The sequence below is a fragment of the Sebastes fasciatus genome, chromosome 21 (assembly GCF_043250625.1).
Source record: "Sebastes fasciatus isolate fSebFas1 chromosome 21, fSebFas1.pri, whole genome shotgun sequence".
Taxonomy (NCBI): Eukaryota; Metazoa; Chordata; class Actinopteri; order Perciformes; family Sebastidae; genus Sebastes; species Sebastes fasciatus.
Window position 1 is genome coordinate 12,829,228 of NC_133815.1, and position 27,534 is coordinate 12,856,761.

Here is a 27,534-nt window from a genome sequence, read left to right on the forward strand (position 1 = left end):
CAGTCTACTTGCCCATAGAGTCACTATTGCCAAGCCTTTTTACGCACGTCTGGGTGCGTATAGCCTACCTATCATCAAGCCACTTTCACTTTCAGCAATGAGCACATCGCGGTGATAGCCTACTTGACTACTGATTTAAGATTTAGATTCAATATTGCGTAAAAAAAATCAGCTCACATGACAAAAAATCGGGATATTCTTTATAAGGAACAACTATGGTTTTGCTTTTTTTCCATGTATGGACGGACATTGACCTGGACTATAGGATGTGGCCTGGTTGTTGGTGAAAATACTCGGCATCAGTATATTCAATGTTCCTGACATCATACTTCCAATAATCAAAAAACAGGATTAAAACAATAATGATAAATCAAGACAAGCAGGATAGTTAATCTGACATCTGTGCAACTGAACTAAAGCCATTTTTGTTTTATTATAAATAACTTTGTTTTGAATATAATAAAAGCCAAAATAGAAAAAAAAATAAAGGTTATGAAAGCTTATTCTCTAATCTTCCTTTGGGGATATTACATTGGAGGGGAAAAAAATCGCCACAGATTATAGTGTTAGGTAAAAATCTTCTAGTTTACATCACCTCTGAGTGTGTAATGTATGTATTGACTCCTCATTCTGACAGGCCAAAATAGAAAAAAATAGAAAAAATAGAAAGAAAAAACTATAAATGGTATGAAAGCTTATTCTCTAATCTTCCTTTGGGGATATTACATTGGAGGGGGAAAAAATCACCACAGATTATACTGTTAGGTAAAAATCTTCTAGGTTACATCATCACCTCTGAGTGTGTAATGTATGTATGGACTCCTCATTCTGACAGGCCAAAATAGAAAAAATGGAAAAAATTGAAAAAAACAAAAAACATAAAGGGTATGAAAGCTTATTCTCTATTCTTCCTTTGGAATATTACATTGGAGGGGGAAAAAATCGCCACAGATTATAGTGTAAAGTAAAAATCTTCTAGGTTACATCACCTCTGAGTGTAATGTATGTATGGACTCCTCATTCTGACAGGCCAAAATAGAAAAAATAGAAAAAATAGAAAAAATAGAAAGAAAAAAACCCCATAAAGGGTTTGAAAGTTTATTCTCTAATCTTCCTTTGGGACATTGGAGAGAAAGAAAATCTCCACAGATTAGTGTTAGGTAAAAATATTCTGGGTTACATCACCACCTCTGAGTGTAATGTATGGACTCCTCATTCTGACAGGCCAAAATAGAAAAAATATAACAAAAGGAAAAATAGAAAAAATAGAAAAAAAAACAGAAACATAAAGGGTATGAAAGTTTATTCTGTAATCTTTCTTTGGGATATTACATTGGAGGGAAAAAAAATCGCCACAGATTATAGTGTTAGGTAAAAATCTTCTAGGTTACATCACCACCTCTGAGTGTGTAATGTATGTATGGACTCCTCATTCTGACAGGCCAAAATAGAAAAAAATGAAAAAATTGAAAAAAACACATAAAGGATATGAAATCTTATTCTCTAATCTTCCTTTGGGGATATTACATTGGAGGGAAAACAAAAATCTCCACAGATTATAGTGTTAGGTAAAAATATTCTCGGTTACATCACCTCTGAGTGTAATGTATGGACTCCTCATTCTGACAGGCCAAAATAGAACAAATAGAAAAAAACATAAAGGGTATGAAAGCTTTTTCTCTAATCTTCCTTTGGAGGGAAAAAAAAATCACCACAGATAATAGTGTTAGGTAAAAATCTTCTAGGTTACATCACCACCTCTGAGTGTGTAATGTATGTATGGACTCCTCATTCACATGACAGGCGCTCAATCCTATTGGGTCCAGCATTGATGGGAGGACTGAATAAATAGCGCGAGAGAGATGCGGGTGAGGATGAGATGAGTGGAGGAGCAGCAGCAGCAGCAGCAGCAGCAGAGGAGGAAGTGGGAGGCACACACAGTTTCGTGGCTCATAACTCACCGCAACTGGACTCTGACTTAGTAGCTCTCTTTTTCACTCACAACTTGTGCTCCTTTTTCCACCACTTTTGTGTGCATGAGCGTTGTTAGCTACCTGCACTGTGGTCCAAGTTTACTACCTATCTGCTGCACAAACAAGAAGGGAAACATATATCCCTGCGCTTCTTCTTCTTCTTATTATTCTTCTTCTTCCTCCGCTGCTTATTTTCAATTTCCGTCAAGATGATGATAATTATCGCCGAGTTCTTCGTGGTCATTCTGAAGGTGCTCTGGGCGATGTTGACCGCCGGTGCTAAGTGGATCGTGCGGCCGAAGGAGAAGAGCGTGGCCGGACAGGTGTGTGTAATCACCGGCGCTGGAAGCGGCCTCGGGCGGCTCTTCGCCAAGGAGTTCGCCCGGAGACGAGCGATACTGGTGCTGTGGGACATAAACAGCCAAAGCAACGAGGAAACGGCGGAGATGGTGCGGCAGATATATCATGAGCTGGACACTCCCATCACCAAAGACGGTAAAGTCTGCTTTCTTCTTTTTTTAGCAGCAAGTTATAGGATGTCATCTGTTTTTTTTATGCATGGTCAGCTGTATGTGGCTTGTCTTAGGTTTGCATTCTTGTTTTGCTTGTGCAGTGGCAAAGTCTCAGTATTATCATTGCAATGCATACACTGAGATGTTTCACATTATGTGCTTGGCAGACATCTTTTGCACACAATCTCAGATTTTTACACACAAGTCTGACTTCTAAATACTGATATATACTGATTCTTTTCCAAAAGTGTGCAACATTTAGCTGAAAAATGACAAATTGTATTTCAAGGAAGGAGGAATACACTGAAATGTTTCACATGTTGCACCCAATCTCAGATTTTTACACAAGTCTGACTTCTAAATACTGATTATTTTCCAAAAAGTGTGCAACATTTAGCTGAAAAGTGACCTTAACATACATCCCTAATCCCTGAATATTTCATTCATATGCACACTACTAACAAATCACCAGTATTTTAAGTCTTTAAATCTAATTTCTCTTAATAATTCAGCTTTATTAGCTACAATAAGTGCCTGAACTCAGCCTGCTGAACTAACTTTTATCATTGATCACTTTTATCATCTCTTTCCCCCCCCTGCAGGACCTGTTGGAGGTGTAGAGGAGGTCCCTCCTTTCCAGCCGCAGGTCTACACCTATGTGTGTGACGTGGGAAAGCGGGAGAGTGTGTATTCTACAGCCGAGAAGGTGCGTCGAGAGGTGGGAGAGGTGGACATACTGATCAACAACGCCGGCGTCGTCTCTGGCCATCACCTTCTGGAGTGTCCCGATGAGCTGATCGAGCGCACCATGGTGGTCAACTGCCACGCACACTTCTGGGTGAGTTGATGCACATGCCAACTTAGCTGAAAAGGGTACACTTGGATATTAGGATTTGCAGTTTGATATATCTGCCTCAGTTTCCATGAGCACAGTGTTATCAAATGTGTTTAAAGTGATGCCAGGTCCACAGGAATGTTTCCAGTCTGTCTTTTTCTATTCATAATCTCATCCTTCTGTGTTGCCAAACTCAAGAATTAAAGGTGTGTGTCCTCCAGTATGACCATAAATAGTTGCCCCTTTGCATGTTCAAATTTCAGCTCCGCTTAGTTTCATTCTGACAAATGAAAGTCACGTGTTTGGCTTCTTAAGTCTTGCCTTCGCTGCTTTTCGGCAGCCCCCCCAGTCAGTGATGATCCCCGTGGTATGTCAGCTCTTCCTCCTCCTCCTCCTCTCCTCTGCCGCGCAGATCTGCACAAATCTGACTTGCGTGATGGAAGCAGGGGTTTCTGTACGCGGAGCTGGATCTGTGCCGGATCAGCTCACCACATTTCGTTGGCAGGCAGTGATTTGTTGTGTATCCGATTTTACTCTGGCTCTGTTCCTCGGGGGGCCTTTTTCAGTGTGAATACTTATCTGAAAGGCTCCGTGGACTTGATGGAGTGAATATGCTGCACTTTAGATAAGCATAAGCTGCAGCGTTGGACAGGCCAGGTGCTATCATGGCTTTTTGTGTGTGTTTAGGGTGTGTGTGTGGAAAGACGATTGGTTGCATTCTGGCAATTAGAAATCCATTGAGAAGAGCAACCTCACTGATGGGAAGGACAGTTTAGCATTTAAGCCCCTCTCCTCTAATCCAAAATGAATTAGTGATTGTGCACAAATTGATGTAAAGGCCTGCTGTGATGTAAACTGCAAGGATTGAGAATGTGTCCTTTTGCCAGGTGGCATAGCTCTGAATTGACCATTTCATCTTTGATTGTATTTACATTGAGCAGTGTGTCTAGTGAAGCGGATGATGCTCATTTTGAGACTTTGGCCGCAGGCTCCTCTTTTTAACAGGGGACTGCATTCTCAATGATACCATGAAACCACAGTGATTTGAAGCTCCCTAATTGAGCATGAAAATCTCTTGTGTTGTCAGTCAGACAGGTTGTGTGTGTTTCCTCCTTTTTTAATGGACGCTCCATTCAACTATTCATGTGCCTCTCCGCTGGCCATCTCCACATTCTTTTACATCCAGGATTTAGAGTCGGGATCCAGTGGGTTGGGTGGCAGATTTGGGATTTTTTAATAGGGGTTCTGTGTTTGTGTTCTCCCATCTGTGTTTGTGTTCTCCCATATTCTGTGGAGAGCGTGGTTTCTTTAGGAGGTGGGGGGTGGCAGATGAAAGAGGGACTTAATGAATGGCGACAGCCAGAATGGAGGATGTGGTTCATTAAAGACACAAGCTCGATGAATAGAGCTTAGACTAACAGGGACCTGTCCACTTTCCTCTCTTACACAAACACGGTACAGTTACTCAATGCGTTCAGGTGGCACATTACACAAACCTTTTGATTTTGTTTTGTTTCCTTTCTGAACAACAGGCTTTTAAAATGGCTTAATTGTGGTTTATGACTCAACTAATACCCCTCAGTTTAGGGCCTAGTCATACAAAGTTTGAAGTGGATTTTAAACCTTGTTTATTTAGGATCGTGTTTTATAGAAAAGGGATATGACAAAAGAGGAGTTTGTCTATTCTGAAGGCAAAGATTGAGATTAAATCAAACAGCCACTCGGCTTGCTCCGCCTTGTCATTTCTTATTTTTTAAATACTTCAGCAGTTAACATAGTTAGTCTGCATTCTTCTTGAGGGGTGTTCATCTTACACAGCTTGTCGAGCGTCACTATTTGGCAAAACATCTTGATGAGTTTGGCCACTCGGGGAGACACAAGAGAAGCTATGTCAACCCCCAAAACTTCTCCGCCTCCCTCCGTTTATCCCAGCCCGTTATTGAAATTTCCCACCCAGTTTCTCAAGAAGCAACATGCAGCAACAGCAGGTTCAAAGCTTTTCCCCTACATCTAAAATACACCCAAAAGGCCGGAGTTCATATGAAGAAAGAGAGGATATTTGTGTAAGTTCACATTTGTTGCGTCAGTGTAGTGGGATGGAGACATGAGCAGGAAAAGGATGGTAATTGCGGTGTGTTTGTCTGCAGAGCAGCCAGCCCAGACCCCACACTTCTTCTGTCCTCCCCCCACAGGCCCCTCTGACTCCTCCCAAGCTGATCTGGAGGCAGTGGGTGCAGCTGCATGGCAGTCAGCTCAGACGGAGGCCAGCGCGGTTCATCCGGCTGTGCCACACACACACACACAAACGGCTATGATTCAGTCTCTTGTTCCTTTTAGCTTTTTATGAAGCAGGGGGTCATAACATTTAATTTGTTTGATGATGCTCTGATTACTCCAGCTGGATGTTTGAGCCTCAGTTTTTAGTCATGGCAGGATAGGGGAGGCGCAGTCATCTCAGTAAGTGTCATCAGAGTTTGTGTTTGAGGATTAGTGTGTGTCTAGTGGAATGACATGAAAGGAAATCATCCTCCGCATCTTGAGCTGGTTATCCAACAGGTGGCTCACGAACAATAAGCAGCCATTCCCCTCATGTGGAAATCCTACCGCTCTCGTGCAATTACATGAAAGCGCCGAGCGCTCGACAGTGACATGGCGGGAAAAGAGCAGGGGAAAAGAAAAGAGGAAGGAAGGCAGTGCCTTCCCATCCACAGGCGAGGCGAGAGGGTAATGGTAAGCTGCTGCTGACCCACTTTATCTGACAATTGGTTTCTTGTCTGTGGATCAGCTTGACAAGATGCCAGGCGACAGGAGCCAAGTTCTGCAGGCCGCATTCCTGCTGTAGTCAGAGAAAGGAGGCAGCCAGGCAGAAGGGTCCTACTTGACTGGTTTTATATGGGCCCCTCCTCCGGCCTGGTGCACCTGTACCCGCTCACTGTAGCTATCCACGGCTGCTCCCATGTTGGGTCTCTCCCTGAGCGTGTACCTGTTCACATCTCAAGGGATGGGATTAGACGGGTAAAGAAAAGTCGACAAATCCATTTGAACATGAAAATTGATCAAAAAGTTGGCATTTAAGGACCAATATGTCATCTTTTGAAATACGACTAATTGATTTTTATCATACTGAACTTCTATTACTACATTTATACATAGGTTTTATAACTACAGAGTGATTCGTTATAGAACATTTCTTAAGAAAAAATTGTTAAAAGCTGAGAAAACTGGAAATTGTATGCGGAAATTGATTCTTTAAATAATGAAACAGGCCTTGGCTAGCACAAGTTCTTCAGGTAAAACATTCACAGGTGTGATTTAGAGTCTACAACGTGACCAAATGTACAGAAGCTCATTGTGAACCAATTGCGTCAATTCAGTTTTGGGATTCTTGGTGTTTGTAGTGCACTAACACTACTTCCTCCCTGGCCTATCGATGTGGTTGCTTTCTAAGTAAATTGGATTCCAGTTGTACTGTACGACCAACAGGGGGGTTTGAGGTTTAGTCAACTGTAGCAGAGGCTTATTGACCAGCATGGCCACCACAACATGACCAATCTGCATCCATCATCCCTGATGACCTGTAAACCCAACCCACTCAAATTCCATGATCTGTTGTAGGATCAGACGAGCACAGGCGGTTCTCTCCCTCGTCCAGGGAGAAGTCAGCCCAATTAAATGGCCATCTGGTCCTACGCAAAGGCCAATATTTTGTCCATATTCCTGTTGGTCAGGCGCTAGCACTAATGCAGCCCGACACCCCAGCTGCAAGAAGCTTTGTGTGGCTTAAATGCTCCTGGGGGCACGCACCAATTAGGGGGTGCGAGCGGGCAAGGCACCCCCACATAGGCCAAGGAGGCCCGGCTGTGTCAGCGGGTAATTTAGCGGAACAAGGGAGCGTTGAGACCCAATTACGGCGGCTCTGATGTAAGACACGAGCCCCTGGTTGCCTTCACACATTTTGTGTCTGAGAGGTCAGCGGGGGTCATACCCACATGCCAGAGCTGCCATGAGAAGCGGGACATCACGGGTGGGTGGGAGAGAGAGAGACGGGGACGTTTGGTTCACGTTCAGCCCCGTCCTCCAGCTGAGGGGAACCAGCCTTTTTTCCTCCATCAGCTCCAGTTATTTTCAGCAACACTCAGCAAAAATTGTCCAGTTGTGTATCTGAGTGTTGGCTTTAGCCGCAGAGTATCGTGCCAGATCAAGTCATTCCCTGCTCTCTGAAAGGTTGCTGTGGGAGTGGGAAACTTTGGCTCAAGTCGGGTACGGGCATATCTTAAGTTAATGCTTCATTTGCACGCAACGCTCTACCTCATCCACTGCCATTCTGGCTTGCAGAGGCCTTCCTCAGCTTTTGCCCAGGCCTCGTGTTCTCTCGCCCCCCTCTCTTTGGGGCCCCATCATTTGATGAGTTTGAATATTGCAGCAACTTAGAAAATTTATGTCCTGAAAAAGTGCAGATGTTTGGATCCGAGTCAGATCAGTTATACTGTAGCTTTGCTGTAGAATAAAAACAACTCCAAAACGGTGAAGTCATCTTCCTTTACCCCGGGCTTTCTCTGCGTAGAGCTGACTGATTCCTTCCGTTTTTTTATTTATCACACAAAACGAGCACAAAGATGTTGAAATGCAGATGTAAAGCCGAGCAGAGATTACACTAGAAGTCAGTAGGTCCGATGCAGTTAATCTCTGGTTGCAGTTTTAATGAGGCTTTTCCTCCCCTGCCAGTGGTTTCATGGCTGTACTACCTGGTACCATGCGCTCTCTCTCTGGCTCCGTGCTCCCCTCCAGCACATGTTTACAAAGGAGGCTGAATCATTTCTCTGGCCAGGCTTACATACTGTAACCAACCAATGAAACTGTTACCTTTCATTTATACGACCACAGAATTATTGGACGCTAGGAATGAATCTGTCAGACGTAATAACAAACGCTCACCCCAATTAATGTCTCAAAATTGCTTGCATAAAAACCCCCCCAGCGGTACTACATTTTTCTTTTTACATAACATGCTGTAGCCAGCGTGTTATTGTGATAAAAAGGTGTCCTCTGTGTTTTTTTATTTGCAACCTCAGTGACATTTTAAAAGGAGGGTGTTGTAGGCTACATTGTTCTTCACTATGGCAGCGCACATCTCCCTTGAATAGATCTAGCAGTGCTACCAACAAAAGGCCTGCTGGTTGTTTGTAGACCTCCCAGTGGGAGAGTGATTGGTCAGTTCCTGTCATTGCCGTCACATGTCACACCTGCTGATTGGCTCATGCTGTGTCCAGAGTCAGCAGACGGGCAGAATGAGGAATGGATCCATCGGTTAATCAAGCGCTAACTCGCTCTGAATCTCCTCCGCAGGGGGGTTTGGTTGCTCTCTTCTCACTAACTCTCGTTGGTCTCGGGCGGTGAAACCACTCTCTCTCTCTCTCACGTGGCACTCCGGTGAAACTCTTTCATCTCGGGGAGCTCATCTCACCGCCGATTGTTCCGGCTGCTCGGGCAGGGCGCAAGGCTGTGCCGGGTAGACGAGAGGCTGAATTGTATTGTTGTTGAGTGAACGAAGGCCTATGATTGGTGTTGTCACCAAGTCTTTAGAGCCGGGCCCAACGACGGGCACCAGATCTGTGTGGGAAAAGAACAGATTGTACTGCAGCGCGCACACACACACACACCACGTACCTGTTTGTTCAGTAAAAAGGGGGAAAACCCTCATCCTTTTCTCTCTTCAACATCTAATTCACACCTACCACAAAGGAAAACTTTATACTTTCAAATGCTGCACCTCCAGTGCTCAGTCTGAATCTGTTTTTTTTTTTTGTTTTTTTGTGCGTGTTATGAATTCTCATTCAGACGCCTCTCTCTGCATCACCATGGAGAAGAGGGGGAAACAGATGGAGAGGGGGAATACAGAGAGGATCAAAGGGCTTTGGCACAGACAAACTGCACAAGTGAACTAACCTTCCTCTTTTTTCTTCTTCTTTGCCCTTCTGTCTCTTCTGTCCTTCCCCTCCAGACCACCAAGGCGTTTCTCCCCAAGATGCTGGAGCTGAATCATGGCCACATTGTGACGGTTGCCAGCTCCCTGGGTTTATTCAGCACAGCTGGAGTGGAGGTTAGTATCATACACAACAACACATACACATCCCATCGTTCCCACCATACAAAACCAGCGCTTTTCCTCCGGAGCCCTCAGCGTGCCAGCTAGCACACTGCGGCGGGGGAGGTTAGGCCCCCTTTCTCTAGTTGTCCCTCCACCCGTTAAATTAAGGGACACACATGAGCATTGGGGAGCCTCTTATAGATTCCTCTATCTGCAGCAGTGGGGGTGTGGGGCCCCTATTGGGCTCTGGCCCCGGGGCCAGAATGAGCTGACAGCTCCCCAAGGGACAGAGACATCTTCATCACTGCTTTGTGAACAACTTGGTGCTCGCTCAGTATTCAGCTCACAGCAGCTTTTCAATGGATAAGGTTTTTCCTTCCTATAGTTTTTTTTTTTTTCTTCTCCTCCCAGCACAGATTCTTTTTGTTATTTTAATGCATATTAAAATATTAAGTGGAGCCATTTATCTCCATAACCACAGTGGGAGTAAATTGGTAGCCCTCCTAGAAGGTTTTATTTTGATATTTCAGAGAACAGAGTTCTCATTTATCCCGCTGGCTGAGAACGGTGTCATTTTCAGATGGTCTACGGGGACTACTACTCCGTTCGCCGTTGTTTTTATAGCTGCACGTTTTGCTTTTGTTGCACAAGTACTCATCCATAATGATTAAGTCCCCCCTTCAAAGGGGCTGAAGTTTAGTCAGTTTTTGTTAGGCTATTATGCTTCCTGGAAGTGCCTCGACTGTGATTTCAGACATTAATTTCAGGGAACAAAAAGCTCTCGCCTGTCATGTGGGCTCAGTCAAATCTCTTTATCCTCCCCGTGTTTATCGACATGCATCTGTGTTTGCCCAAGCCTTTTTCTTATAAAAAAAAAAAGATTATTTCCACGGCGAACCACATCAAAACCTTTCCCGCCAAGCCGAACAGTCTCCTGATGCACTGGAGAAGAATGCTAATGAAACAGTAGAACGGCGGACAGGCTCGCTCAGGTTTTTTGTGGCTGTATCATTAACAGCAAGGAGAGACCTCTGCGCCCGCGGGGCATGTTTGATAATGTTCTCTGCGGTCCCTGGGCGCGGGCCGAGGCAGAGTTTTACAGGGCTAACCTGTTCTCTCCTTCGCTCCCTCAGGATTACTGCGCCAGTAAGTTCGGTGCCATCGGGTTCCACGAGTCACTGAGCCATGAGCTGAAGGCCTCGGAGAAGGATGGCATCAACATGACGCTGGTGTGCCCTTACCTGGTCGACACGGGAATGTTCAAAGGCTGCAGGATAAGGTTAGTTTGAACACATGTAATTGTGTAGCGCAGTTTTTTTAAAAAGCTTTCTTGCACCATGGGTTTGTCATCTGTAATTTTCAGCATATAAAATTGCCTCGCAAACACCTTTTGAAGTTCAAAGCAGCAGCAGCTGATGGTTTGTGTTACAGCGATATTATAAAGTCACTTGTATGCCATTGGTTGGTGCTCTGCTTAGACAAAGACTTTCCCAGGGGAAAACCTCGCCAACAGGTGCACCTGGGCTAACACCCCCCCACCCCCTTCTGCTGCTGTAATAGTCCTCACTTTGTTTGATGGTTACAGTCAGCAGGTGGCACGGTCTTTGGCTTTACTGTCCCTCCGCTTCGGAGCAATCACTATTACTGTGCGCAAGAACCTTTTTAACCAGTATCACCTTATTTATGGATTTACTAAACAAAAAAAAGCCTTTTCCACTCCAGTTTTTTTAATGATTTCAATCAAATTTATTTGGCTTTCTTAACAAATTTCAAATGTTGGTCAGTTTTAGCAAATTAACAATTCATTTGTGGTATGCAACTGAAATTTTTAATTTCCTTTGGAAGTGTTCTCTGGGCTTACCTAAGCACAAATGTGAAGATATTTTCAAAATTGGTCTAACAGTTCGGCTGAAAAGTGAGTTTGTTTTTTTCTTATTTAGTCTTTGGGCATTTGGGACTAATGTTTTTTCAATAGACTCTATTATATTTCAGAAAAAACAGTAGTCCCACATGACCAAAGACTAGATAAAGTATGATACGAAAATGGCTGTATATCAGAAACTACAAGGAGCACAATCAAGTATTTGGTATCTATGAACTCATAACAAGTTGAATATCAAAGATATGCACACATATGCAGTGTAAAGAAAACACTTCATATAGAAAACATTTAATAAACACAATGTTAGCGTTTTTCTAATTTTTCAAACTTTAACTCTTAATAATAAAATTGTGATCTCAAAAACAAATCTCAAAGTTATACTGTTGGATACTTGCCCAAGGCATTTTTTCCTAATCATACTAAATATAGTCTCTGGGCACAAATGGGTTAAACATTAAGTTTCCTTTTATTTCCTGTAAATAACTGCTAATATTTTTCTTTCCATTAAGGAAGGAGATTGAGCCTTTCCTGCCTCCCCTGAAGCCAGAGTTCTGTGTGAAACAGGCCATGAGGGCCATCCTCACTGACCAGCCCATGATCTGTACACCTCGCATCGTCTATATGGTCAACTTCATGAAAAGGTGAGCTGCCTCCTACGCTCTAATATCATCCGATACGTCCCCTCATTTCAAGTTTCCCCTCCTCGTCAGCTCTGTTTTAACTGTACAGGAGTGTCTCTAATAATTACCTCTGTCCCGTCTCCGCAGCATCCTGCCCTTCGAGGCCATCGTGTGCATGTACCGGTTCCTAGGCGCCGACAAGTGCATGTACCCCTTCCTAGCTCAGAGAAAGGAGGCCATGAACAACAACGAGGCGAAGAATGGGATCTAGGGGGCGCTGTTTGTAACACGAACAGAGGCACATAAACCTGCAAGCATGAGGAAACAACCACTGAGGATGAAAAATGGGGATGACGGAAGGAAAAGAAAAGACTGAATCTAGACTGGTGCACTTGCATTGAGCAAATGCAAAGGTTTACCATATTGTTCCTCTGGAACAAAGAAAGCTGTGTACTACACAAAGGATTTATTTGACTTTGTTTTGTCTTTTTTTTTTGTTTTTTTTAAGTTTGTTTAAAGAAACCAACATCTATATACTGTGTCACTAGTTTTTGAAATCATACAGAAAAGCTATCCTATAATTAACTATTTACGTAATGTAGTCACCAGCCTTTATCTAGTGTCATTGTGGAAATATACAGTATGTTACTGTACAAACAGTAAATGTTTTTCACTTATTTTATTTTTGTAGACATGCACTGTAATTTCAGATTTATTTTTTTTCCTCTACACTGCCAGCATTCTCTGTGTAGGACGGTTCAACGCAGCATTTCAAACGTCTCCCCGCGCAGAGGCTCCTTTTTCAGGCGGTCAGGAAATTAGTTTGCAGCTTAACAAGGCTCCCATTGTGCCATTTAAAAACAAAGCAAGATAAATGTCACCATTAAAAGTTTACCATATTCCGTTGTTTAATACTTAAATTACAGACATGTAGCATATGTTGATAATTAAGTCTACGCATTCCAAATGGGACATTTAAAAGGCCAGATTGTGGCCTCAATCTTCACAGGAGTTTCCAGTGTAATGGGGCTCATTGTCCCCCTTTTAATGGTCCTCTTATTTCAGGTCTGCATTGACTAACCTCTCAAATGAGAAGCGGACGAGAGAGTCAAGTGTCCTGGGTTGAACTAGCATGCGTGACACATTCAGAATGTACTGCTTTGGGGGAGAAACCTGAGAGGAAATAAATTCGTATTTCTCTCTTTATTTTCAAGACCTGTGGTGTTTATATTGTAAATGTATCTGTTACCAATATTATTTGTTAAAAAAAAATAAAATAATGCAACATAGGCTGTAACTCCAGGCGAACCGCTGTCCCATCACTGATGTGTGGTCGAGGGAAATGTATTAAAAAGACACTAGCTTTCCATTATTCTTTCCAAAGTAACACTTTAACTCTCCTGTCCATTGTCCACCTTGTCCAGTTAAAGTGAAATGTAAATGTTTAAATGTTGTGAATACCCCCCCCCACCCTCCCAGTATCCCAAAATGTCTCCACCATATTTGATGTATGAATATTTTATATACCTTTTGGGACGACAAGAGTTTTTGAATTTCAACTACATTCCAATAGGCTTCATCCCTCCAGTCACAGCGATGAGCCTAAATTCTCTACCTCTTAATTTTTGCCATTTTTTTTGACAGTATGACATAAGCCTCTTTTTTGTAATTTTCTGAAGACCGCTCCATAGCCGAGCAAATGTGGTTCCAATGTTTAGTGTCTCTACCTAACTTAAATTAATAAAAGTGATTTAGATTATTAAATGGTGTGTCGTTATTACCCGCTAGCCAGCAGCATGTGGACCTGAATTGAACTTTATTCCTGTGTCGTCACTCGCAGTAGTATTTGTCATTCTGTGAATCGAGGAAAGAGGATCCTCCGCGGTGCTGACGAACTGAATTGTCACCACTGAATTGTTGAAATGACACCCACACATCCTTTTCTCCTCTTTTAGGACTACTCTTTTGACTGGTTTCGGTATCACTGTCCTCCCACATTGTACCACGCCGTGAGTCAGGCAGCCTTTAGATATGGGTGTTGGCTAAAAGGGGGCAAAAGCCTTTTTCCCTTTTGTGAGTAAATGTACCGTACGTAGAGCACAAGCAGCCATGTGATTTCTAAAGTCTTACACAAGAGTTCGAAAAAGTGACTAAAAAGGAAAGCAGATACACAAAGTTGTCATGTTACAGAAAGGTTAGCTATTTACGTTCAACTTCATTACAGAATAAAATAACACACATCAAATGGTACTAGCTGGGTTAAAACCCAGTTCTGGTAACTGTCTGCCCTGCTGAGATGCCTGGAAGCAACAACAATGAAATTCCTACCATTTCTACTGGAGCTGTTATGCAGCTGACCCTGACCTTTTACTTCCCCAAAGGAAAGCAAGAAGAAGAAAAAAAATAAATAAAACCCCGCAAGATTTCCTAATTGGTGTCGGCATCACATTAAGATGTCATGAGCTCCATTTGGACTCACATGCTCAAACAGCTGAGTTGTTTGTACATGGCTGTAGTTGCCTTTGTGGTCACGTCCTTGGTATTTGTCAGAAAATTTGGGGATTTTAGTGATCTAAGTTTTGTTGAGTTTGACAAAAACACTTAATAAAAATGCATTTTTTCCACCCATAGAGGAGCATGTAATCCTGGTTGTTTTAAAGTCTTTTTAGACTTTGGTATCCTTAAAGACAGACATTTATTTATACACATGAAAATAATGCGATTGGAGGAGTAATTAATCATAATTCTTCTCCTGACATGCCTTCCTGTTTGTGCGCAGAAGTCTCCTAAACACTGGGGAAAACAACTGCCTTTGAATGAGTAAAAACACAAATTGCAGTTAAATGAATAAATGAAATGTAAAAAAAAAACATATACCAAGGTCATGAGCCCAGGCCCGAAGGCTTGAACTTTGTATATCTAAGTCTGGATCAGACAAACAACCATGTCTTCAAAGCTTTTTGAGTCCCGTCTGAGACCTTCCCTTATCACTGCACCGGCAGATAAATTCTAGATGAGTCATTAAAACGGACTCAAACACTGATAACGCAGAGTTTATGGATTGTAAATGCCAATTCATGCATGTCTTAATACCAAAAACTGTTCTCTAGAAGCTTGTTGTTGTTGCCACACAGAAAAAAATAGTTAACAGCATTATGGTTACGAAATCAGATCACTAGAACAAAGAAGGTTTTCTTCATCTATCTTGTTTCTTATACATTTTACCTTCAACGTCTTTAAGCTGTTGAATCCAAAAATGGAGTCTGGGAGTTGAGTGATCCTCCGCACATCTTCTCACTCACACTCATCTCTCCACAGAACAAATTGATTTCTTGGTCGGCGACAGAGAATACACCCATCCTCCAGACTCTGATTGCTCGCCGCGAGTTCCTCGGTGCATTACAGGGGGAAGCGCGGGGATGTCAGGGCTTCAGCGCTCCTCTGCCGTGACTAATCGGGGCTGGATAAAGTTGCTCAGTGGCAGATTAGTTCTAATATGAGGGAGAGTTGTACTGACAGTTTCAATCCCTCTGTGTACCGAAGCAATCAGCAGCCACTTCTAGCTACTGTTAGGGCTCCATGTAGATCAAAACGGGGCCTCGTTGTGTGAAATCGCCCTTTATGTGAGCGCACACAAAAATGCTTTGGACTCATCCAAGAAAGAAAACTATTAGGATTTTGGCTTGAGTCGATTCTTGGACATTCATCAACATCTATAGGATTCCCCTCACTCTTTTATCCCCCTGTTAATACAGCTCTAATTTAGAAGGACTTCAAGGGGGTCGATGGCACATCATTCAGACGGAAAAATCAATGACTCTGGCATTTGCTTTTGCATGGCACGGACGAGCTCCACAGCCACATTGATTTTGTTCTATTTTGGGCAGCAAAGGTTCACTTCCCATATTGGCTGGTCAGAGCAAGGCAATTCATCTGGGGTCTAACACGGCCCCCAAGCTGGTCTGCCACTACCTGAACAAGCTTCTGGAATAGAGATCTGCTGCTAATGTGTGTGAACAGCCTTGGCTCTCCTCAATGGCTAGCAGATGTAGCTGCCAGCTGAGTCCATTAGTCAGCGAAGGCTGAATTAGACCGCCGCTGTCCCACTCGCTCATTCATCTCGCTAATGGGGAGAGAGCAGAGTATGGGGTTCGGTGGTGCAAATGCGACGATTTTGCGCGCCGGACGACAGCACAGGTGGTGGAGGTGCATGTAGGGAAAGTAAGTAAAAGTGATGGAATGACGCAACGCCAGCACGTGATAGATAAGGTGTTCGCAATCAATCCGTGTGCTATCGCTCCAGCTGATAGTCATAAAGTTAAAGATTAAGTGTCTCTATTTGGAAAACACAAACAGTATGTTTCCTTCACCGACTACAGGACGTTTGTTTTACAGTATAAATTAACAGGATATCATGAGATCACAAAAGTTATTCATTTGTAAAGCTTGATCTTCAAATAGCACGAGTGAAGGACAACGTGAAACAGCGTCTTTGTCCTCAGTAAGTCATTTGATGTTTTGGGCTGCTTGGCTACATACTTAGCTGTGGAAAGAGTTGGTAAACCAGCAGGTTGACCTGAGACTGCTGCAGAAGGATTTAAAGGGCTGGTGATATTCTATATTTTTCGTATTGTCATCAAATCTCAAGAAAAGATGAAAACAAATGAACAATGAATTGATCTGAATAAGTATCGTCTGTGTAGCCAAAGCCTGATATACTGTAGCTTCTTCCTCTGTGGGCGACGTGTTCCTTCATTATGATTAACATGAAGACTGTATTTATTTGAAGTCCTGTTGCCGTAAATATTCATTAGTATGAATTAACCCGCGGTTCAAAATAGTTAGCAGGAAATGCACGGATGACTCCGATTTGAGTAACATTTGCTAAAAACTACAATGCCCAGCTGTTTTAGGAAATTACTGAGCCTTCTTTTTTAAACTATATCTTTTATAAATATTTACATGTACTGTAAGAATCGTGGGGCCTCAAGGGGGGTCCGGGGCATGCTCCCCCTGGAAGAAACTTTTGTACAATTCAAAGTTAAATGCATCAATCTGGTGCACTTTGAGATCAAAATTAAGAAGCTAGATCTATGAAGAACTTTGTGCTCTAGTAAAACAATTTAATCAGACGGGGTCCACGTTGCAAGACGCGTCGGATGGTTTGCCGACATCGCAACAGACCCCTGACGCGCCGAGGACAGTCCGCTCTGGTTGACACTCACTTGGATTCCCAGACCCTCCCCGCAGGGAGAGAGGGCGCACTGTGGAGTGAGCACTCCACTGCCCTGGAAAGAAGCGAGTTCGGGTGAGGGGTGCCGTTCGGAGCTGCGAGCCATCTTCACCTTTCCAAGCTGAACTGCGCAGACTCCACCCGTTGAGAAGTGGTAAAACTATTTTCGGATCATTATGAAACTGTAGCGGGCTGGATGTCAGAACACATTGATTTCATTTGAATTAGGCTAAACAATGGTTGATTATGATTGGATGAAGGTACAAAGTGTTAGACACCATATAGACATTATCGCCATAGTTCTACCTAGCTTAGACGTTACCACTTTATCACCACAACACCTGAAAGTGGGGGGACAAAAAATTCTCTTTTGCCCTTTTCCGGCGCCTATGGCGTGGAGCTGAGAGCCACAGACGAGGTAGAAATGTCAGAAAGCTTTGTGAGGCGGACTAATGCAATATTGGTTTTGGTCTTTTCACAGGATTTGTTGAAGGTAGAAGAAATATAGGAAATCCTCAGACTCATCCTTTAAGATAAGGGATACTTTATGACGCCACCGAGGAGATGAGAAACCACGGCGAGCTCGGGTTGCAGATAAATCTTGTGCTTGGAGGGTCATCAGGTGATTTATAACCTCATATACCATAAGCATTAGATAAAGCAGTCAATGATATTGTGTTATGAAGAGAGTTGGAATAAAAACACACTATTAAAATCTTTACTGCGCTTATTTTTTTGGAGCACAACAACCCAATTTGTTTTAATGTGCTTATTAAATTTTATTAGTCATTATGACTAATGAATGCAGTAGCATGGGCAGTAAGAGGAAAACAATATAATAAATGTTATTTATGAGGATAATTTGAAGTCTTTTTCTCTTTGAGGTATTTTAGAAGTACTTTATTGTTTCTTAGATTTTCTCGCTTGAGTAAAATTTGAGTGATTTCTGAGAATTAAAAGCTAAGGCAGGGCTTTGTGTCAGGTGCAACGTTTTCCAAACTGCCACTTAGCTTAGCTTTTTTGAGAGCTTTCATACGCAACCCAAATGAGTAAACTTTATCCACTTCTGAAGACTGTTAGATGAGGTTGAAAGTAAAAGTGAAAGTACCAGAAAAAGCCAGTAAATGGGCCTTGAGTTAAGAGTGTGTTCAACAGATGACGATGGGCAGCTTGTTTATTCTTCAACACTACAGTATACGCTGTAAATGTCATCCCCCTGTCTCTCATTTTCACTTCCTTGAATGTAATTTTGGTTCCAGCTTATTAGTGTGAAATGTGTGAAGCTGCTAGTTACAGTTGGAGCGAGATGTGGTGTTTACACGTTAGGAGGACAAAATAAGACACAAATGATTTCTTTTTTTTTTTCACATGAACTGAGGTGTTTTTACTGCATTTCAGTAACAGAAACAGCCTTATTACACATTGTACTCACAGCGAAGAAGAAGACACGTCCTCAATGTCAGTGAACAAAGTGACTCAAAGTGGCCTTCGGGGGGGAGAGAGCCTGCGGAATCGGACGCAGACTCTCTCCGCCCAAAAGATGCACTCCCGACAGAATGCAGGCATTAAAAGCACCCAGTTGATGCCTTGGCGGGTCAATACAACACACACAATGGGTGTAGATGTGATCGACAAAACTGTGGGGGGAGGGAGAGGGGATGGGGGAGGGGGGGCGATCCACTGACACAAAATCACTGGAATGGAGAGGAACTTTTCATTCACCGGAGGACATGCAGTCACAAAACTCTCTGGAGTTTTGACTTGAATGTTTACTGGCATTAGAGACTGTGCGCAAAATACTCGCCACGGGCCTCTAGATTAAAAAGTACAACTGTGGTGGCCGCTCTGCCTCCGCTGTTGGTCAGGTGATGCTCCAGTGATGCTATGCCAGTGTGAGGGGGGTCATGTTAAACGGGAAAGTTAGACCCTTCAGGACGTAAAGGTTAGTCCAACCTTCCCTCCTGGGTGGTCGACACTTCTACTGATTACTGCTAACACCAGTTTTGTCCTTTTTGTCCACATGAAAAAAACTTTTTCTGTGTTATTTTTCGGAATATGATACTCTTGCAAGTCATACACATCCATATAGATAGATGAACTCTTTTTTTTTTTTATGTCAGCATACAAGGTAAGCTGGGTGACTATATATGAAGACAACAACTACAACTTTCACAGCACTGGCATTGGTTAATTTTAAATACAGTACTCAAGCATTGTTAGATTAGTAAAATAAAATCATAATAGTAATAAAAAAAACTGAAACATAATACCCCCGAAAAAATAAGATACTGTACGCAAGTTGGTTTCTCCCCTAAAATGTTTCTTTTGTGTTTCAATGGCATGATGTACATATTTGTTTTTAACCATACCAACAGACATTTATCCAAAGGGAAAATTGTCTATATGCAGTGTATCACTTTGGATTTCCCTTGATTTCATACAGTACCATGCATTTATCTCATTAGTTTGTGTTTAATATTTTTTTTTTATCCTCTAAAATTTTGACTGAAATCATCAATAAACGTGTTAACATAGCGTTGTCTTCACATAGACTCAGGTAATGGTGTTTTAGTCGGTCATTTCTCGGTGCACATCCACCCTATTGCATGTTTACAGGTTTTGCAGGATACAGTGGCAATCGTGGGGTTGGGGGGTGGGTAGAGAGAGGGTGGGGGGGAATTGTGGGTAGTGGGGACAATTGTGGGTTGTGGGTTATGGGACATCGGGGTGAAGGGTGGGTGGGGTTTGTCAGGTTTGTGTACGCCGAAAGAGGGGGGTTCGGGGTTGTCAGCTCCTAGACGACAGCCTTTGAATCCTTGCAGACCTGAGTGGTGGTGCCTGAGTTAGTCTGTTTAATGTCCGTCCTCCCTCCCGCATGGTTCACTGGTCTGAAAAGACAAATAGAAACGGTGTTAGGGGCAGATTATATCCGGGAACTCAAGCAGTGTTGTTAATAATCAGTCCTGCTGACGGTAATTTGTTCTACGTGTTTCTCAGAAAGATCCCCAGGATTTGATTTTTTCCAAGTACGATAAGTGATTCTTGTAAAAGAAAAATCTTCCAAAAGAAACCGAAAGTGCTGCCACTGTTAGACACTTCAGAAGTCCTTGACCTCAATCTGTTTCACACTGACTCCTGTTCTGTAGTTTTTATCAGAAAGGACTGTAAAAAAAAAAAAATGTGTGTAGGGAGGGTGCAGAGAAAAGAAAAGCAGCTGATTTGGAGGAAATGGCTGTATTTTCATTTTGATAACTGCGATCATCTCAAGCCTGACCACCAAAAAAGTTGTTAACGGCAAAGCGTGGGTGGCTTAATGAGTTTTAAAGGCCGAGAGGGGAAATACCGGAGTGATAAATGAGCGATTAACTGCACAGGTGAAAGTGTAATTGCTGCCATATTTGCCTCTCTCCTCTTGACGGTGACGTAAATGAAGTTGTTATAACGCTGCGGTTGTCTTTCCTCTCTTTGTTCCTTTGCTCTTTCTCTCTAAAGGAGACACGGGGCTGCAAGAAAACAACCCTGCCTAATCTTTCTTTCTTTTTTCCCACGGTTACACCTACTATGAAAATACTCTAGAAACGCTTGACAGTGATTTCCTCCCTGGTTTCCAGCGTTCCTACTCCATTCTCCGCTGTTCCTCCTTCCTTCCTCGTTGTGGAGGGGAGGTACGTGGAGAAAGCCCTCTTTTCTCTGCCATGACTGAGCCTTGGTGGCGATAGCCATCATGCAAAGTATCGACGGGAGTGTGGTGCATGTAAATATAGACGCCTACTGTTGCTCGTCCTATGGAAGGGTAAATGTTGAGCGGAAATGTTGGATGTGTCTGTGTGTGTCTGTGTGTGGGTGGGGAGGGAGCTGATGATGGGCCAGCCTGCAGCGCTGAGGAGGATTTGCAAAAAAGCCAGATTGGCACACACACACACACGCACATCTGGCTCCTCGCTAGACAAGCATCTGTCCACCCTGATTGGCCGATTGATTAAACATCCACCCGCTGAGTGAGCGTGGAGCGGTCTCATCTGCGTGTTTGGCGTGATCCGTGTCCTACCGTACCTTGATGGGGCCATCCACCGGGTCCAGTCCCTGCTCCGACAGCTGTTTCAAGGCACTTAGAGCAGCCTGAGAAGAGAGGGAACAACAGATGGTCGAGTGAGCGAGAGGAGGGAGGGAGGGAGGAGGGAGGCAGAGAGGGAGATTGGGTGGGAGGAGAGTGAGTGTCACCCTTCAGCTGCTTTTCAAATAACACTTACTCTGGGAAACCTGATGCCAGCAGGACACTTTCCCTTCGCTCTCTGTTGTCTTTGGCTCCTCTCCGCTGACTGTTTATCTAGCGTTATTGGGTTAACATTTCCACTTTATGTTTTGGCTGCTCTGCATTTTCCTAAGTCAATCTGAGTGACATCTGTATTCTCTGTGACTACAGCTAAACAAATAGCAGCAGGTCTGAAATACCTATAAATCGTAAAGGTAACACAACACGCAGAATGGAATCGGTGTAGCCCACACACTGAACGAGTGAAAATAAACAAGTGTGTGTAACATTGGTCTTGTTAAGTGTTTAATGACTTAATTATGTTCAATTTGTGGTTGAGGAGGGAAGTTTTCAGACACTTCACAGCCTCACACTATCGACGAAATTACTTTGAATTTACTTCACCATTTGCCGTGTCATTAAAAAAACTACATCCTATCTAGATTTCCACAAATTCACACTACTTAAATAATTCACTGGTGCTTGTGCCAAGCCTCCATCAGAAACGCCATGATGTCATTTCCTTCCTGCTCATCGCCCGCCTGTCCGTGCCAGCGAGAGGGGCCCGCCGGTGATGTGAGGAGGGTCCAGCCTGCTATGATAATATACGCAACATGTGTGGAAGTCGAGAGGGGCAGCGGAGATTGACACAAACGCTATGTGAAGTGGGACTGAAAGATAAACAAAATAACAAATGAAACCTGAGAGAGGCAGAGAGGTGTTTCAGGGGAAATTTTCTTGATATTTGTAACTTGTAGTGACACTTAAAAGACAACCACTGAGCTAAACCATCGGCAGAAACCACTTGTGGACCACTTCTAGAGAAGACTTATTTGAGAGTGCCAACATGAGCTGGTCGATCTGATCTCAACCAGGTTGCTGGTCCGATCCTGACACAGATCCGTCCTCCATCCTAAAGATTGGCTCCAGATGTGTTTGCCCTCTCTCCCATTCCCTCCGTCTCTCAGTGTGTTGGAGCAGAGGGAATATATCTCCCAGCAGACCTTTCACTTCCGTACCAACCATCATGACTGTTCAAATAGAGTTTATTTGTCATTCAGTATCTGTGCAAATAAGCACTCAATCTGTCATTGTGTTACCATGCTGTCTAACAAGGATTTAATTGTCCTTTAACAGCACCACCAACTGGTTTAATTACAACTGTTTTGTCAATGTGGGCGTCACTGGTTTCAAATGGTAGACAATTCATTATAGGAGCATTTCATGTCATGTTCTAAAAAAGCACACCAATTTCAACTGGTGGACCCATCATCATATGTTTGTATGTAAGTATTATTTAGTGTGGACGAATATACACAAAGTTAAACGCTTAATTATCTATTGTATGTATGTACCGGTAAATGGTTTGTCTGCATGTTTGCGAGTTTCACTGATTTTAGTTTTTTAGTTAGTCATGATGAATTTGTAAATGCACTCCATCATTATTGTAGATTAGAGCTGCAACGATTAATCCATTAGTTGTCAACTATTAAATTAATAACCAACTATTTTGATAATCGGTTTGAGTATTTTTTTTAAGAAGAAAAAGTCAAAATTCTCTGATTCCAGCTTCTTAAATGTGAATATTTTCTGGTTTCTTTACTCCTCTATGACAGTAAACTGAATATCTTTGAGTTGTGGACAAAACAAGACATTTGAGGACGTCATCTTGGGAAACACTGATGGACATTTTTCACCATTTTCTGACATTTTATAGACCAAACAACTAATTGATTAATCTAGAAAATAATCATTAGTTGCAGCCCTATTGTACATTAGATTTAGTAGTAATTTTATTTGGGTGCCTATTTTTATAAACTGCAACACACACTGGAATATTCTGATGCTGAAAGTGTTGAATCCTCCAAAAGTAGTGCTTAAACATACTTTATAGTCCATCTACAGAGTAAATAATGTATTAATAATAAAAGAAATAAAAGTGCTGATAAATACTACTTAATATAAAGTGAACATTACTGTTGAAAAACTACAAAAAAAAACATTAAAAAACAATCACCTCTTAAAGCTTCACTTTATTATTTGACACACATCTGGTGCTACAGTGGTCTGTAGCTCTAGCCTGGATCCTTTACACTCCATCAGTGGTTAATCAGGGGCGAGATAAGGCATACGAGGCTCTGCTCAGTAGATGAGTGAGATGTGACGACTGGCTGAGTTTAGCTCATTATGGAGCCCACCAACGTCAGTGTGTACTTTATTCTTATTAGTTCTATCAGCCTACGTGGTGCTGACGATTTAAACTCTGCCCACAAGAAATATCTGAACGGGAGACATTTTTCTGACACACAGACAGAGACGTCTCCGAGTGAATAACGGTCTGTATTCAAGTTAATACGCACCGAGCGGAAACATTTATCACGCTTTAATCCTGAGAAAATATAAATCCCGCCGCGCGGCGTATCAATGTGTCTCTATGGAATGCAATACGTAGAGGAGGATGTTACGCACTATCACCTGTGTGCTCGCGTCCAAAATCATTTTCAAAGTGTTTGACTCCAGATTATGAGTAACAGAAACCAGGAATCAGAATTTATGACTGACGGGCGCAAGGGTCAAAATCTGGTTTGTATCCATCAAATTGAGGGGAGAAAAAAAACAAACTAATGCTTAGAGGTACTGAAAAATATGCAACAATATAGTAGGACTGGTTTGAAAAATTGATACTGTTACGGTTATTACTGAAGGCCTTTCTCCAGAGACTCAGAAATCAACCGGAGCCCCTCTAAGTCTGTAAAAAGACAATTTATGGTGCAGTGTTTTTTTTTTTCTCTGCGAAGATCTGACAGCCAGCGAGATTTAGAGCTTGAATATAACTTGCAGAGATTTAAGGCGACAACCCCGTAGAACATGACAGCTGAGGGAATGTTTTCACAATTACACTGTTAATAATCATAAATCATATCAGGGGGGGGGGGACTCTTGATAGAATTGTTTTTATGTGCATCATCGTGTCATCTGTCCACACATACTGAAGCGGAAAAAGTAATTAAGATAAGAGGGGGAACCTAACGCAGGCAGACTAATCTCGGACACATGATCAGGTCACACCTGATAATCAACGGGGTCAGATCAATCTCTATTTTCTCTGACCAATAAATTGTAATCACAACCAACTTCCCCATGATTACCTTTTGTTTGTTGTATTTATTCGGTTTGGGATCTTTCTCTCCCTGAGTAAATATCTAGAGCCCATCTGTTGGAAGGGTGGTGGTGGTGGTGGTGGTGGTCTAAGGGTGGGTGGGGGGGGCGCTGACTGGAGATAAACAGCCATAAATCAGAGTCTTGACGGTGGCAGCGCTGCTGATATACGACAGGCAGGCATGGCGGCCAATCCCTGGGTTCGGCAGCTCAGCGAAGGACACGGAGCCTAAGACAAATACTGGGCCTATCTGTGGGAATGGCAGCCAGTGAAATCATTATTTTTCTAATGAGATAAGTTGGCCATCGTTAGAGGCGGCCCGCTGCACTGATGCATCAACACCAGGAGAGTATGTTTAGTCTGAGGCCCGAGACGCGCAAGGTGGAGGTGTTCCATCTCTGTCACGGAACAAAGAGAGAGTAAGAGGAGGGTTAGGAGACGATGTGCAGAGAGGGATGCTGAGTCATTCACAAATGGGAGAGGAATGGATTTGGCGGAGGCTTCTGAAATCGATTGCTTAAAACGGGAAGAAATGCTTAATTGGCCTCTAAGGGCTTTACCAACGCTACGAATGAACTGGTTTGTTTTACACGTCGTCTTACCACGTCTGAAAGTGTTTCAAACGGCCACACTTGAAAAGCCATTCTTCAATGAGCAGTAAAACCCATTAATCATTTGAACATGGGTATAATGGCACGTTTTCTCTCCTGGAAGGGATTCATAGTGTTGTGTAAAGAATAAAAAAAAAGCTGTTTCAGCATCCGACCAGTACTTCTTGTGGAGTATAGTGGTAGCTTTATAACAACATTAACACTGCCTCATTCACTTCAATGAGACCACTGCATTGGCACAGCGGGGGTGCTGACGCAGGGGGCAAACAACAACAAAATGCAGGCGAAAAAGTTTAACCTTTTGCCGCAAAGCAATTCATTGTCATCTAGAAATGCAAACATGTGCAAGCGCACATTAGAATACCTCGTAATGAGAACAGCTTTATGACGTTTTTGTCAAGCAATCGTCAAGACTGGATCTCCTGGATGTAGAGTACCTACAGCATGACAGCATGCCCATACGAACACAGCTCTACTGAAGTCACCCTCATCACTCCCTCTTCACCTATCCTTTTCCTCGCCCCAACTTTAGATAACAACCCAGCACTCTCCATCAATCCAAGACTGGGGGAGCCAACCTGAAGCGCCCCCACAGCCACTTGACACATTCATCTATCTATCTAGCTGTCCCTAGTTCAAAGGCTTGGACAAACAGCGGTCGAATGCGATGGCGTCTGAGGAGGAATCTGCGACCGTGGCCGAGCTCCTGATGCGGAGTGACAAGGGCGGCTCATTTTTCTGGGCCCGCTGCGCTCTTAATGGCTTCCCCCGACAGAGGCTTCGTTTCCGTCAGCGGCTTAGCCAAACAAAAGGCCCCGGTCCCCCAGGAGTCCCTGGCACCGGCCTGATGGATCTGATTGATCGTTGGATCACACGGACCCTGACAAATCAGACCCCTGTGTCAGCTCTCACTGCTGGACTACTGGGGTTCTAGCGAAGCAATGAAGACATGTCGGGGAACGGGTGGAGAAAAGGTGTTTGAATAAGAAGAACAAGGGGCAGAGGCAGCAGAGGGTACGGCTGGAGAAGGAGCAGAAAAATGAAATGTTTGGTGGGAAAGGAAGCAGAGAGATCCTTCGATCTCCATCACTTCACCCTCTGGCCCTTAGCAGCCATCAAAGACACCAGGGAGGTCCTAATGAGGTGAAGACCACCAGCACATCATCACTCTCACATACTTGGATCTCTTTCTCTCCTCCTACTCTGAATCTTCAGAGCAGTAGAAGAAAGAGAAACATTAGCCTAGTTTGCATGTTCTCTTGGCTTTATCAGATCAGATCCTGCCTCTGCTCTGCTGGAGGCCTGATGAAAGCGCCGACAACGGCTAAAGGTTTAACCCAATGACCCAGTCTCAGTAGTACAGTGTGGTATTCCCCTCTTTACCAAGCAGATCCAGATTCCCAGGGCTTTCTCCGGCTCTGCGCAGTCCAGCTGGACTGCTAGATCTCTGCTCTAATCTTAAGTCCAGGCCAAGAGCATCAGTAGCAGCTTCCCGTCTTTCCTTTGATCCTGCGTCATTGTCTAAGTCATGTGTTTGGACATCCCCATTATCTTAAGGAGTAAGAGGCAGGAGAGAGGAAATGCTTGGTTTCTTCCTCAGACAAATTTTTCTTGGACTGGAAACCATCGCTCAACAACTCTGAAGGCGCACTAGGATAGATACAGTACATGTATACAAAAATGAAACAAAAACGTTAGAGAGATAAAGCTCTAAAAGCTCCGTGGTGTGGTGTGATATGGTGTCATGCAGGCCTACGCTACCTGCAGAGTCAGTAGACACTGTTATTGAGGCCCAGACACACCAACTCGACATCAAAGAACTGACGGCGACGAAGGCCACCAGTTGCGTCGCCTTTTCTTGGCCAAAAAAATGCACTCGAACACACCGCAAAGACTACAGCCGAGTCTGTATTTGTCCTTCAAAAAGGGGAAACTGAGGACGGCGGATATACAATCCGTTGTTATGATACGTACATGAAATAAAGCAGCGTTTGTCGACCATTTTCACACCACTCTCACTCACCACTTAGCTTCATTCCAGATGGCCATGATGTCGTTGTGAAAATATCCGTGTATTGGAACGATGAAAAATGAGGGTCTGTGTTTTTCCTCTTGGCTTTACTCATTGGCTCGCTTTCTTTACTTCTATTTCTCTTCTCGTGCGCTGATTCGCTTAAGCTGAACCACCAATCAGAGCGATTTCTCCCATCGACGGGTGCCGCCGAAACAACTTTGTCACAGGTACTCAGAGCCGACGGTGCGGGACACACCGAAAAAAAGACGGACGCTCTCCGACGGCCCTAAACTGTCCATGGCTAACTGCCAGCTTGGTGCGTCAGGGCCTTTGTGTGGGCATGAGGATGGCGAT

At 43.4% G+C, this 27,534-nt stretch overlaps 2 protein-coding genes across 3 annotated transcripts in view; one reads left to right on the forward strand and one right to left on the reverse strand.

The window, feature by feature from the left end:
- The first annotated feature begins 1,877 nt into the window (after positions 1-1,877).
- Positions 1,878-13,674, forward strand: rdh10a (retinol dehydrogenase 10a). The gene is made up of 6 exons (XM_074621324.1): positions 1,878-2,468; positions 3,088-3,323; positions 9,322-9,420; positions 10,542-10,687; positions 11,800-11,931; positions 12,058-13,674. The coding sequence occupies exons 1-6, from the start codon at positions 2,183-2,185 to the stop codon at positions 12,179-12,181; spliced, it is 1,023 nt and encodes a 340-aa protein (XP_074477425.1). The 5' UTR covers positions 1,878-2,182; the 3' UTR covers positions 12,182-13,674.
- A 4,819-nt stretch (positions 13,675-18,493) lies between these two features.
- stau2 (staufen double-stranded RNA binding protein 2) overlaps positions 18,494-27,534 on the reverse strand; it is a 100,806-nt gene continuing 91,765 nt past the window's right edge. For both annotated transcript variants that reach the window (XM_074621322.1, XM_074621318.1), the window contains exons 14-15: positions 21,197-21,262; positions 18,494-20,031 (exon numbers count right to left, since the gene is read on the reverse strand). In XM_074621322.1, coding sequence (XP_074477423.1) covers positions 19,996-20,031; positions 21,197-21,262 — 102 coding nt within the window. In that variant the 3' untranslated portion in view covers positions 18,494-19,995. The remainder of the gene's footprint in view (positions 20,032-21,196; positions 21,263-27,534) is intronic.